The sequence below is a fragment of the Budorcas taxicolor genome, chromosome 1 (genome assembly GCF_023091745.1).
Source record: "Budorcas taxicolor isolate Tak-1 chromosome 1, Takin1.1, whole genome shotgun sequence".
Taxonomy (NCBI): Eukaryota; Metazoa; Chordata; class Mammalia; order Artiodactyla; family Bovidae; genus Budorcas; species Budorcas taxicolor.
Window position 1 is genome coordinate 132,592,404 of NC_068910.1, and position 13,669 is coordinate 132,606,072.

Genomic DNA, 13,669 nt, shown 5'->3' on the forward strand with positions numbered 1-13,669 from the left:
GGCTGCTGCGCTCTGATCTGGGAAGCCCACACACCCCTCTCCTGCTGGGAGCCCTGCCCGCCTCCAAGCTTCAGATCAAGGTCCAGCCCTTTCACCACCAGCCTCTCCCTGTGGCCCAGCACTCAGCTCCCTCTCCTCCTGCTCATCACCGGCACTTGGCTGGAAGAGGTTTATCACTGTGTACGTGTGTCCTCTCTCCCAGGTCTATTGAGAGCAGATTCACTCACACCTCTCAGAGGCCCTACTCCCTGCGGTGGGGTTTGTGGAAGTGGTCACTGACAAGGCTTTACCCTAGGCTTTTTCCTGGGTCTGTGTTTGACCTGGGTGCCTGAAGATTTGGAGAGCGAAGCGCTAGCGAAGGGACAGTGGACAGAGTGCAGTCGCTGCTCTGAGACCAAGCCCCCTCCCTACCTTGGCAAGGCAGCAGGCCTGTTTCAAGGTCGGCTTCCTCCACTGCAGTGAAAACACCAAAATTCACCAGCCCAGAGCCCACCACCAGTCTTCCAGCCTCTTGACAGCTGTTGACAGTGTCGAGGAATGAACAGCCATTAGCCTTTTCCCTTTACAGGCAACGCTCTCGGGGAAGTTGACCAGGGAAGGTCCAGTATGCTGACACGCTAACAAGAATTATAATAACTAAGAGGTGATGGAGCAGAGTGGTCTAGGCATTGAAACTCAACTGCCTACATTCCAAGACCAGCTTTGTTACTAATTAGCTGTGCAACCTCTGGTAAAGCCCTTAACTTCTCTGTTACGTGGGCAGTATACTGGTTAGGAGAATTAAATGAGTGAAAAGAATAAGATGTCTAAGTCAGGCACGTGGTGTTCAGTTAATGCAAGCTATTCTTATTTTTCAAAGAGGAATTACAACTATTTAGAATATTTTTAAAGGTTGGACTTGGGGCTATCTCTATAATCCTGTCCCCCCACCAAACTTCTTGTGCTGGCCTTTTAAAATCATTTCTTCTTCAGCTTTGGACCTAAACTGTCCATCTGAGGTGGTTTCTGTGGGAGGCAATACTGGAGTAGCCAGTGTAAAAGGCTCTTGGTGCCCAGCAGATATAACCCGGCCAGCACCCTGGGTATGAGCAGCCTGTGTCTAAGGGCTTGGGGCTGTGTCTGAGACCAGGGTTGAGGTATGCTTTCACTGCTTCGTCCAGTGAATTGTTTATAAGCAACTCTCGGTGGCTCTGCAGTTTCCATGCAGGTCCCAGAACAGCTGTACAGCTGTGGATATTGTCCTCAGCTGTCCCAACCTCGGCTTCCCTAAGGGTGGTGCAGCCATGCCCCTCACCGTGAGCAGACCTGTGGGACCACACCTGTCCCCAGGATGGCAGCAGCTCACTTTCCGTCCTGCTCTGAGAGTCATCACAGGATAAGATGGGAAATACTCCTGGTCAAGGTTTTGAGTCAGTCTTATGTCTACACTTTCCAACCAGGACAGGCCGACAGAGGTGTCAGGGAAGGGTTGGCAACCTCTGCTCTGGACATCTCAGCCCATCTTGGTGATCCCCCATGCCCTCCTGTGTGTGGACGGCCAGAATGAGCAGAGATGGGGGGAATGGATGAGATGACTTCTGGAGGCCCCTACCAAACTGAGGATTTTCACGTGGAAAAGCTATCATGTCAACACATTAGCAGAAAATAAACCCTTTTCCTCTCTCTGAGCCAGTTTCCCCTTTACTCCTTCGGCAGTTAGAGTCAAAATGCTCAGCCAGCCCAGATGTGCTGTCTGAGTTGCAGAGTGAAGAGAGAAACTCCATCGTGAGCTGAGAGGGATAATGCTATCTTCAAGTACTTCGTTAGGGTTTTTAAGAGGAAGGAAGGAAGCCAGATGAAGGGTGAGGCAGGGGGTGGAGAGGGGTGCTGTCAGAGGACAGGAGGAGGGCCGTGCAGCCAGGGGAGTGCTTCTGTCTCAGCTGATCAGGATTTGACAGGACTTGTCCTCCAGGGCCTCTGGGGTGGCCGCCCTCTACTCCCCAAGGGTAAAGTGCTGCTTCCCAGGGAGCCATGTACCCTGCCCTGTCCAGGGCCACCAGCCTCAGCCTTGAGCTCAGGCCAGACTCTACTGCAGCGCCGGCCACGAGAGTGGGGTGTGGGAAGCCTGCTATCCTTGGATCTCTTGTTCAGGACTGGAATTTATGAAAACATTTCAAACCAAATGGAGGGGTCAGGGAAAAGACCTGTTCACCCCCATCTCTTCTCTAGGTATAAACTGGCCCATCTGAGAATTCCAAATGCTGAAAGGCCCCAGATGGCAGGATTTATGCACCACCCCCCTTCTCTCCACAACCCAAGAATGTGAAATACCAGCAAACAAGCCTCATCCAAATTAGGAAGTGAGTGGCTCTGTCCGCCTGGCTGCTTCACCTTCAGGTCCCTTTAAACCCACAGTGTTATCAAGACTCAAGTTGTTGTTGACCTCAAATCACATCCCATCACTACAAAGCCCGCCCTGAACTGAAAATGCTGCTTCAAAGGCAGCTCTCAGCCCCAAGCCCCCAGCCAGCCCCAGCCCTTGTGCCCCCACGTCCAAGCCTGTGATTGGAGCCCTCTCTGGGCCAGAGATGGGGTATCAGCCCAGACACAGGGCTCCTCTGAGGGGCCACGCCTGGGGGTGCCATGAGGGGGCTCTGCCAGACAGATGCTGAGGTCTGGGAATGTGCCCTGGGACCAGACTCCCGCCTCTGACTGCCAGCAACGGAGTGTGTGCCCCAGGCCCTGGGTGGGCACTGAGCCTGTGGGTGAGGGGCGCAGAAAGCAACCATTCCCACCCGGCTCTGGGCTATGAGCATTGCCAACAAGCAGGGCTCTGGGAGCTGACAGTGGCTAGGACAGGGTTTCCCTTCCTCCCAGCCCCAGCCGTTTTACCTTCTTGGGAGAGGACGATGAACTTGGTGGTCTTGAGGGTCTTTCCATTCAGTGTCCAAGTGACGGTGGCCGGGGGGTCAGAGGACAGCCTGCACTGGAGCAGCAGCTTCTGACCCTCTGCCACATGGAGATCTTGTAGTTTCTCCTCAAAGGTCGGGGCTGTCCCTCGGCTCTCTGGTCTCTTTTCACTGTCTGTGGCCCCTGCATGGCCCTTCTTGCAGTTCACATCATTCTTAACCTCCTTCTTAAGTTCTTCTTTCCCAGTGGGTTTTGGGATTTCAGCCGGCTTGGCATTGCCCAAGGGTTTAGAGGTCTCAGCTGGGTTGGTGTTGCCCACAGATTTGGGGGTCTCAGCTGGCTTGAAGTTACTCAAGGATTTGGGGGTCTCGGCTGGCTTGGCGTTGCCCACAGTTTTGGGGGTCTCGGCTGGCTTGACGTTACCCAAGGGTTTGGGGGTCTCGGCTGGCTTGACGTTACCCAAGGGTTTGGGGGTCTCGGCTGGCTTGACGTTACCCAAGGGTTTGGGGGTCTCGGCTGGCTTGACGTTACCCAAGGGTTTGGGGGTCTCGGCTGGCTTGACGTTACCCAAGGGTTTGGGGGTCTCGGCTGGCTTGACGTTACCCAAGGGTTTGGGGGTCTCGGCTGGCTTGACGTTACCCAAGGGTTTGGGGGTCTCGGCTGGCTTGACGTTACCCAAGGGTTTGGGGGTCTCGGCTGGCTTGACGTTACCCAAGGGTTTGGGGGTCTCGGCTGGCTTGACGTTACCCAAGGGTTTGGGGGTCTCGGCTGGCTTGACGTTACCCAAGGGTTTGGGGGTCTCGGCTGGCTTGACGTTACCCAAGGGTTTGGGGGTCTCGGCTGGCTTGACGTTACCCAAGGGTTTGGGGATCTCTGCTGGCTTGGTGCTGCTCAAGGGTTTGGGGGTATCAGCCAGCTTGGCGCTGCCCACGGGTTTCAGGAACCCTGAAGGCTGGGCATTGCCCACAGGCTTGGGACCTTCTGCTGCCTTGGCATTCAAGTCCTCAGTGTTATTGCTACCATTCTCTGTTGGTAATTTTTTCTTACTGCCCAACACTGAGCGAAAATCTGGGGTGGCAGGTTTTGGAGGGGGTACCTTCTCAGGCACAGGGGTCTTGGGAGTCCCCTTCTTGGCCAAGACAGAGCGGAAGTCCACCTGCTGGGGGCCATGAACTTTCCTCTCCTCCTCCGACAGGGTCTTCGGCTTCACTTGCCGCTGCAGGTTGGCGCGGAAATCCATCTGCTCAGCCGGGATCTCCTTCAGGTCCTCTTCAGACAAGGTCTTTGTACTCACCTTCTTGCCCAGGAGGTCGCGGAAGTCCAGCTGCTCAGCCGGGATCTCCTTCAGGTCCTCTTCTGACAAGGTCTTGGTGCTCACCTTCTTGCCCAGGAGGTCACGGAAGTCCAGCTGCTCCACCTCCTGCTGGCGAACGGCCTCCTCCGTGTGCTGCCGTGTCTCCACGCGCCTCTTGAGCACCCCACGCACGTCCTCGCCGTCGTCTTCCGCGGGGGCACCCTGCCCTCTCGCCACCGGCCAGCCAGGCCTCAGGCTCCCGTAGCCGTCACCACCACCACCACCATCAGCACCAGCTCCTCGGCCACAGAGGCCCTCGCAGCTGGCAGGCTCCCTCCCCCTGCGACCAGTGAAGGGAAAAAGGAAAGTAGCAGGAGGAAAAGGGGCTGGGTAAGAAAGAGACGTCAGGGAGAGCAAATCCCCGAGGGAGGGAGGGAGGGCGGAGGAAAGGGGAGGCCGGGGGGGCTGGCCAGGCCGTGTTTATAGAAGGGAACTTTGGTGAGAGGCGCTTGCTTGCTTAGTTGGTTTGCTACATCGGTAATGACTTCAGTAGCCTTATAAGGGTGTGTGCAAAAAAAAAAAAGAAAAAATTTACCCCCCCTCCTCCCCTCTTCTCCCTCCCTCATTCCCCTTCCAATCTCTCTGTCTTGGCTCCGGCAGCCTCAGCTACAGGATACAAACAATCTGGGGCTGCCGAGCTGGGCCTGCTGGGACCAGGAGGAAGGTGGGTGGACAGTGGCACAGGGCCTGGCCTGGCAACCCCCCAGGGGACACTCACCGCAGGACCACTCTGGCCGGGCTGCTCTGTAGCATCAGGGACACCTGGCAACTGCATTGGCCAACACGGTTCCTGAAGAATTCAAGAGATCAATACAGATCAAGGGGCCTTCTGGGCCAAGGGCCTGCCTCGTCTAGGGCAGTAGGGAGGGCAGGGCAGGCAGGAGCTGGCCACAGGTTGGCTCCAGGGAAGAGGGGACCATGGACTGAGCTGTCTAACACACCCACATCAGACCTAGGTTTAGGGCAGGGCCCTCCCCGACTTTGGTCACCCTTTATCTTTCCAGCTCTTGCTTAAAAAGGGAAAAAAAAAAAAAAGAATCAGCTAAGGTAGGCATCCAGAAATAGGAATACTTTTCTGTAAGTATATTATAAAAATAGTACAATGGACAGTCAAGGAAGAGTAAAGACTAAAGCTGCTGAGGTCTCTGATGGAGCTGCTTGGTCTAGACTGTGTGGCCCCACTAACCTTGCCCAGTGACCCTGAGTCTCATTCCACGCCCCCTTAATAGTGGGGCGGTCATCCCTTCTACTCACAAGGTGCCCCCATCTGCTGGGTCCCCTTTACCTGCTCGTGAAATGAAAACACCCTCTGATCCCTACCCAAGTGACGCTTTTTATTTTTCTGTCACAAAGAGAGGGCTCGGGATTCTTTAGCCCACTGTTAACACTGTCCATGAGCAGCTGGGGAAAGGGGCTCGGGAAAGGGGCTGTACCATACCCATGCTGTGCTGGGCTTACAGCAGATGAGCCCTCAGATCCCACAAGGCTGCCACCTGCTGGCAGGTCTGGGCTCTGACCGGCCCAAGAAGGTGCTGCTCAGACTGGGGGAAGCCGTGGAGGCAGCTCTGACTCTGCCTGCTAATAACCATGTTTTATGTAGCACCCTCCATCTTTCATGACTCACAGCCACTGTGTTTCTTGTCCCCACAACAGCCCGGGGAGGTTCCCAGCATTCTCGTGCCCACTGTAAAGGGAAGGAGGGGAGGCTCAGGGTTTCCAGGATGCAGTGTTGGGCTCTTGGGGTCTCCCACCCATTTCCTGCACTTGTCCATGTCGTGTGCACTTCAGGGGCTGGCACCTACCCCAGGTCCCACCGTAGACCTAATCCCTCTCATATATTCCATCTCCCTTACTCATGGCAGATCTGTGAGGCGGCTGTCAGCAACTGTTTTTAAAGGTGAGAAAAATGAGGCTTTTAAAGGTTAAGTAACTTTGCCTGAACTCACAGAGCTGGCTAGTAGGGAAAAGGGTTGGAACCTGACGTAATTTTCCCATCCCACCCTACAGTGCTCTTCAGTACAAATCTATCCTGGGACACGTGTGTGTTTGTTTGTGTCTATGTGTACATGTGTATATCAACCACATGTAGATGGGATCTACCTGAGGGGCACCTGTACCTGCCGGTCCATGATTGGGAATGTGTGTATGTTACCCCTACATGGACAGAGAGCTGAGCACATGTTCCTGTGGCTCTTCCAATGCACTCCAGCAATTACCTTGCTTTGCATGCTCTCCCTCCCAATGCAGGGCCAGCTCCAGGTCAGGCACCGGCCGCCCATGGTGTGGCAGATGATTCTTGAGGGTCCTGGGGGTCACTGATCGCTCCTCGACACTGGGAACCCGCTTGACAGAGGAGAGGTTGGCCTTTCAGGCTCCCTAACCTTCTCTCATCTGCTGGGTACCTGCCGGTTACCTTCCTCAATGCTCGGGCTCTAGCGAGCGCAGATTCAAGGTTCAGGCACCCCGCTCCGGGCAGTGTGGGCGCCCAGGGTACTCCTTTGCTCCACAGACAGCACTTAGATGCCTTCTCAGCACCAGGCTCTGGGAAGGCTCAGGCCCTCAGAGCATCCTGGGAGCTCAGCACAGAAAACCACCAGGGCTTGGGTGACTCACAGAATAGCCATGGGGGTCACTTGCGGCTGAGGCCTCGCCCCTGAGCACCCTGTGTCTTCCAGGTTGCTGGCTAGTAGGGCCCACTCTGTTCCCACTTTTCTTGTAAGCACAGGGTGCAGGGTCTGGGGTGGGCATGGAGCATGAGGACAGGGTGCCCCAGGGCCATGTTTTCCAGGGCACCCTTTTTGACATCTCCTCTGTTGAGTCTCCTCCTGACACAAATTGAACATAGCCCAGATGCACATTGAGGAGCAGATGTTGACCACATGGCCATGCTTGAACCCCAGCCAAGCCCCTCAGAGGCTCTCAACAGTCGGGTGCCCTGACCCCTGAGCTGAAGTGAGCGCTAGCTCCCCACAGGGGAAGCTGGCAAGGGCTTCTGTTGTTTTCTATTACCTGCCTTGAAGAAGGGGGTGCAGGCAGCCTGCTGCCCAACCCTTCTCCAGGCCTCACGCAGGGGCACCTGGACAGTCTGAAGGGGCAGAATTGGGAATACTACAGCAGTCCCACTAAAGAGATCATCCCTTGGCATGATCTGAGGGTCACTATTTCTACAGCCACACACTGAAATCTCTGCTAGACTCTTTTCTTTTAACTTTGCATTTTGTATTTGGGTATATACAATTAACAATGTTGTCATAGTTTCAGGTAGACAGCAAAGGGATTCAGCTATACATATACATGTGTCATTCTCCCCCAAACTCCCATCCCCTCCCATCCAGGCTGCCACATAGCATTGAGCCGACTTCCCTGTGCTAGTGGGTCCTTGTTGGTTATCCACTTTAAATATTTGGCTAGACTTTTAAGGCAAATCATGGGTTTATGTGGAAAGGTCAGAGAGGCAGGTTACCTGGGACCCACATCCCAGATAACCTAACCAGCTGATCAGCCTCTTGGGGCCTCTTTGGTGTCGGCACAGACTCCGTTACGAAGTCAGGCCTGAGGCTGAGGCCCCAACCCCATGCCCAGCCCAGGTGCTGCCACAGAGGTATGGGGCTGTCACTCTGTAAGTGACATCTTTTGTACCCAACAGAATCCACTGTGTTCCCTATCTCCTAAGCTCTGAGTCAGAAGCCCACTCTCTGGTTACAAAATCTTGGACCCTGCCCCACACTGAATCACCCACCCCTGGAATGGATTCTTTATGCAAAATTAAAGAACTGATTTCCTGGCAAGTATCAATCTTTCAAATATTTCAGCTAGAATTTGGAGCTGATTTTTGGACATTTCCCCCTTTAGTTCAGGAGAACTAGGGAAGGGAAGGTAGGAGTCAGCCGCCCATATGTGCCCCCAGCTCCCGCAGCAACAGACAGCACCTGTCCCACCCCCGCCCTCAGCCCAGCTTCCTCCCAGTCTCTGTCCTTGAAAGGCATTCTGTCCTGGGTACAGGTCTGATTTCTTTCTAGGTCTGGGTCTGAGAAAAGTCAGAGGAGCCCCTGGCAGGCCTGGCACACACTCCCCAGGGCAATTTTCCATGGACTTGCCTCCTTACTGGGGAAAAAGCCAAGGCCAGGGAGCAGCCTCCCAAAGGAATGAGGAGGCTGGACTCAGGGGAGGGAACAGGGGTGAGGGATGTACGTTTGGGGGCTCCAGTGTGACGTCCTGTCCCAGGTTTCCCAAGTTCCCAGTGCGCTGAAACGAAGAATGGAGGAGCATCTGATTTAAAGACAGAGCCAAGGGTTCCAGTCTGGGCTCTGCTACTCACCTTTGGGTGGCCATGACCTTGAGGCCTCAGCTTCCCCCATTATTAAACAAGGAGGCGATTCAATAACTACTGAAGTCCCTTCAGCTAAGACAGTCTAAGTTTTATGACTGTCCCCAGCTGGGCCCAGACAGTCTGCCTGCCGACCTCCCGGTGCAACCCTCCGCTCTGGCCTGGCAGGCTTCCCACAGCCTTGCTTTGCTCTTTCTTACCCTCTCACACTCAGTCTATCCAATGAGACTTGCCTCATTTGCCTCAAAATCCCACAAAAAACTCATCTCTTCTAGGATGTCTAGCTTGAGTACATGAGTACTGCCTCAAAGCATTGTTCCTTTATTCTGCTCTACATTCTGCTCTTTATTCTGTTCCTATACTGCTCTATTCTAACACAGAATCAGTTTCCATTATTTGCACTGGCCGAGAGGAAGAAACAATTTTCTATTTTGGAGGCACATTGGTCTTCCTGATAATAACTGGTTCAGGAACAAGGCTAAGGCCATTGGCGTGTTCTGAGCATATTGCTGATGGTGATAGGATAATCAATTGGCCCACAACCATCTCATCAGCTGCCACAGATGTGGTATTACCTCAGGTGAGGTTTGCTGAGCCTTGCCAGCTAAGTAGAATTTCCTAGCAGATCCAAAGATGCCCAAGAAATTATAAGTGGCTATTTTACTAAAACTCACCAAATATTGGGATGGTTTGTTATGCTGCAAAAGCTAACAATTCAAGTATAAGGCACACGCTCAGAAAGGACCCACGTAGATGGAGCACATGCTAGGTTTTGTCCTTACTTAGAACAACACTCCATCATGGCAGTAGCTTTGGCATATGTTTACAGAGCCCGTCTGTAGCTCAGAGCCCTGGACACCGTGGGCTCAGTACAGGGAAATGACTGATCCAGGAGAGCAAGCCCCTTGTAAAGAGGCCAGGCCCCTGAGCCAGAGCAGTCCAACCACCTTCAGGGTGTGGCAAGTCTGTCTGCAGAGTCATGGTACAGACAAGTGCTCTTTTCCAGTGCTAACACCAACCCTAGGGGCTGGTGTTCTGTCCCCACCAACCCAGGGTGGACATGGAGTTTCAAGAATTAGAGCATTTTAAAGGTGGAAAAATATTTCTGGATCACATCCATTTAACAAATAGCTGCTGCTGCTGCTGCTAAGTCGCTTCAGTCATGTCCGACTCTGTGCGACCCCATGGACGGCAGCCCACCAGGCTCCCCCGTCCCTGGGATTCTCCAGGCAAGAACACTGGAGTGGGTTGCCATTTCCTTCTCCTAACAAATAGCTACCAAATGCCAACTATGGGCAGACAATGTTCTAGGCACTGGGAACACGGCAATGAGCCTTCATGGAGCTTACCTTGCCATGTTCCCTAGAAAGACCTTGAAAGGGAGGAGAAATGCATGGGGACAGTTAAAGTCCCTGTAGTGGTTTTAAATGTCTACCAACTCTTTGATACTCCTCTCTCCAAGAGGAGAACTTAGTTCCCCTTTGCTTGAATATGGGCTGTACTTACTGACTCACCGCTCATGGACAGAATGTGGCAGAAGTAATGACTGCCAAGAATGGTCTCAGGAGATGGAAACTAGTGGTCCCCCTTGGACCACCAGCTCTGGGGAAGCCAGTTGCCGTGCCATGAAGATGCTCAAACAGCCCCAGGGAGAGGCCCACACGGCCAGGAGCTGAGGCCTCCTGCCAACAGCCTTGTGAGTGAGTGAGCCGTCGCAGATGTGGACCCTCAAGCCTCAGTCGCGTCTTCAGAGACAGCAGCCCCTGCTGACATCTTTACCGCAACCTTGTATAAAAGCCTGAGGCAAAGCTCACACAAACTGTGAGAATATTACTGCTGTCTCAAGCAATACGGGGGTGAAAGATAACAAATAAATTCCCTTCATGGGACTTCCCTGGTGGCACTAGTGGTAAAGAGCCTGTCTGCCAGTGCAGGAGATAGCAGAGACCAGGGTTTGATCCCTGGGTCAGGAAGATCCCCTGGAGGAGGAACTGGCAACTCACTCCAGTATTCTTGCCTGGAAAATCCCATGGACAGAGGAGCCAGGCAGGCTACGGTCCACGGCGTCACAAAGAGTCAGACGTGACTGAAGCAACTTGGCACAGCATACTGCCTTCACAATAGATAACACTGCTTTCCCAGTTTTAACTCATCTTTCCTCACTCATATTCTTCCTATACCAAATAATGGGGGGAAGAAAACCAGGATGTAATAAGATGGAGGACTCTGGGGAATTGCACTCAGAAGGGAAGGCTCTCAATAAACCTCTGCTGTCTTGGGGTGGAAGAACAAAAGCTCGTCAGTAGCACCATGCCTGCTCTTTCTTTTTCCTGAAGCCCAGCCCCACATTCCTCTGCGGCTCCTCTGGCTTCCCAGTCCCAAGTAGCGACTTTGCCAGGAGGTAGGGACGGGGTGGGGAGGGGTTGGAGGCAATCAGCAGGGCATGCAGACTCACTTGAGCAGGATCTCATACTGGCCGGCGTGCCAGGGCTGCACGTTTTTCAGAACCAGGGTGAACACATCCTCATTCTGTAGCACCTCGAAGTGGCCAGTGTCTCTGGAGAGGGCTTTGCCATCTCGGAGCCAGTGCACAGTGGGGAAGGGGTCGCCGGCTATGGCACAGGAGATAAGGACACTCTGGCCCAGGCAGGCAGTCACCGAGCGGGGCTTGCTGATGAACCAGGGCTGGGTGCCATCCTGTGGCTCTGAAGTTAGCAGAGGGTTGAGTTAGAGAGGAAGGCCTTTCAGCCGAGAGCATCCACCTAACTCTCCCACGTGGTGAAGGTCAGAAGACAGCATGTTACCCAAAGAACATATCCAGAAGTGACTCTTATTGAACATTCAGGGAGAGCACCTCCTTCTCATGGCAAATCTGTCCTGGTTGCTTCTCAGAGGGCAAAATTAACATGAACTTGTAGCAAGGGGAGGTCACCTAGAACGTATGGGGCACTGGGCTAGGTAACAGTGATCTGTATGATGAAGAGATATCACTTGCTGTGTGTGCTTACCTTGTCTCTCCTCTCAAATATGGGTTCTCTAAAGGCCAGGGCCCTCATAGGCCCTCACCTCCAAAGCTGTCACTGCCAAACTGTTAGTGTATTAGGAGATTTCTCTCCTAGCACTCTATGCAGCTGTGTATTAGGAGATTTCTCTCCTAGCACTCTACGCAGCTGCTCGCCAGTAATCCAGGGAGAGCAGGGGCTTCCAAAGGCGGGGAAGGGTGGCCCCACTCAGCCAGAGCCTCAGATGGAGGATGGGGAGTTTGCCACTGGGGCTGGGATGGAACCAAGCGAGCACAGGAGATGGTAACAAAGTAGGCCCACCTGGGTTCCTCACCTCCAGATCGTCTTTGGAGAGACCATAACCACATAGTTACCCCGTCCCTGCCCCACTTCTGGTCACCAGGTCGCAGGTCAGCCCCACCTTGCACGGTGAGCACGGCCTGTGTGCGGACCTCTCCTGCGCTGTTCCAGGCCTCACAGGTGTAAGTGCCCGTGTCCTCTGGGAACACTTCCTGGATACACAGGCTGTGCTGAGTGCCTCTCTGTTCAAAGTGGAAGTCCTCGGACTCCTGGATCTCAGTCCCGTCGTGAAGCCAGATGACCTCCGGGGGTGGGTTCCCTGAGAGGAGCAGCAGGGGGGCTGGTCAGAGAGGCGCTTCCCTGGGCTGTGGGCAACTCTGCTTAGTACTGTGACATTGCATTGCTTCAGTCTTCCCATCCATAAATATTCTAACCCTACCTACCTCATAGGTTTACTGGGAGGGTTAAATAAAATAATACCACCCCCTTAGCAGCCCACTAGAAAAGCAGATTAGAGCAGCACCTGGCACAAAGAAAGTACTCAATACATGTTCATTATAATTACTTAACAACAAATTTGGGGAAACCAGAAAGAATCCAGAAGTGGAATAAAATAATGATTTCAGAGATGAAAAACATACTGGTAGAAAAGCTTTTAAAATCAGAATTCAGACTGATAATGCTTAGCAGTAGCTGAATCGGTGGGTTCCAGCTCGTTTCCTGCCCCGCGCACCTCACACAGGACTTCACAGAAACTCCCTTGTCAGTTTTCACCAAGGAAAGGCTCCGTCAGCACTTCATTTTGGTACCATACAAATGTCCAAGGGTGAAGACGGGTGTCAGGCTTTCCAGACCCAGCTCTTGGTGGATAGCATTTCCAGTTTTTGCTAGTCTACTTCCCTGGGGGTAGCTTCTAGAAATTTTTCGGGGGGCATAAAACAACAGCCACCTGAGAGGGTTCCTCTGTGGTAAGAGCTGAGCCATGGTGTTCTGCTTCCAGGGGAGCAAGACCCTGGGAATAGCTGCTGGTGTCAGGCTCTTTCAAGGACAGTGAAGACCACTACCTGCCTCGATGGGGTAGCCAACCCTGTGTCTGGAGGGCAGGGGGCCTCTGATTTCTAAACTTGAAGAGTGTGTGCAGGGGAGGGGACCCAGCCTCTGCCTGTATTATCCAGGGACTGCCTCCAGCCTTCGGGAGCAGGGAGTTCACCCTGAGACCGCGGGTTCTCTCCCAGCTCATCCTTATTGCCTTTGCTCCCGAGAAACTGAAAAACCAGAGAGGACCTCCAGGCTGTCAACAGGACTTATCAGAGGCCAGCACAAGTCTATGTCATTAAGACTGTGCCAGGAGATTCCCCAGGCTTCGCTTGCTGGCTCCCAGCAAGCACTGTGACATCTTCCACTGGGCTGCTCACCCCATGCTCTTGTCACCCTGTCCCTATGTGAGAAGGCCTCTGTCCCATCTTCTCACCGTAACATTTGAATACAGCAACTGTCTTTCAAGAGTCTGGGAGTTCTCACATCATCTGGTTTTGGACCAGTGTTCACTATCTCCAGTTACACTGGCCACACTAGGTTTTCAATTAATCCCCCACCTCTCTAGCATGGCCATCTTTTCCCCCTGAACCGCTTAACCTTGAGCCCAGAAAATCCTGCCACAGAAAACAGAAATGAGGGGCCAGGAGGCTTCATTTCTTCAGGTCCGTTGACTGACAGCTCCAGGCTGGTGTCCTGACGGATGAACGAGCCGAGCAGGCTGTCGGGGAGCAATGCCCGTGTTGCAACCATGCCCATTCT

General features: G+C 53.5%; 1 protein-coding gene across 1 annotated transcript in view; it reads right to left on the minus strand.

Moving 5' to 3' along the window:
- Positions 1 to 13,669, minus strand: part of MYLK (myosin light chain kinase) — a 190,334-nt gene that overhangs the window by 80,791 nt on the left and 95,874 nt on the right. Inside the window, exons 12-15 of the mRNA XM_052638190.1 lie at positions 11,994 to 12,191; positions 11,026 to 11,275; positions 4,962 to 5,033; positions 2,872 to 4,523 (exon numbers count right to left, since the gene is read on the minus strand). Of these exons, the coding sequence (XP_052494150.1) occupies positions 2,872 to 4,523; positions 4,962 to 5,033; positions 11,026 to 11,275; positions 11,994 to 12,191 (2,172 nt within the window). The remainder of the gene's footprint in view (positions 1 to 2,871; positions 4,524 to 4,961; positions 5,034 to 11,025; positions 11,276 to 11,993; positions 12,192 to 13,669) is intronic.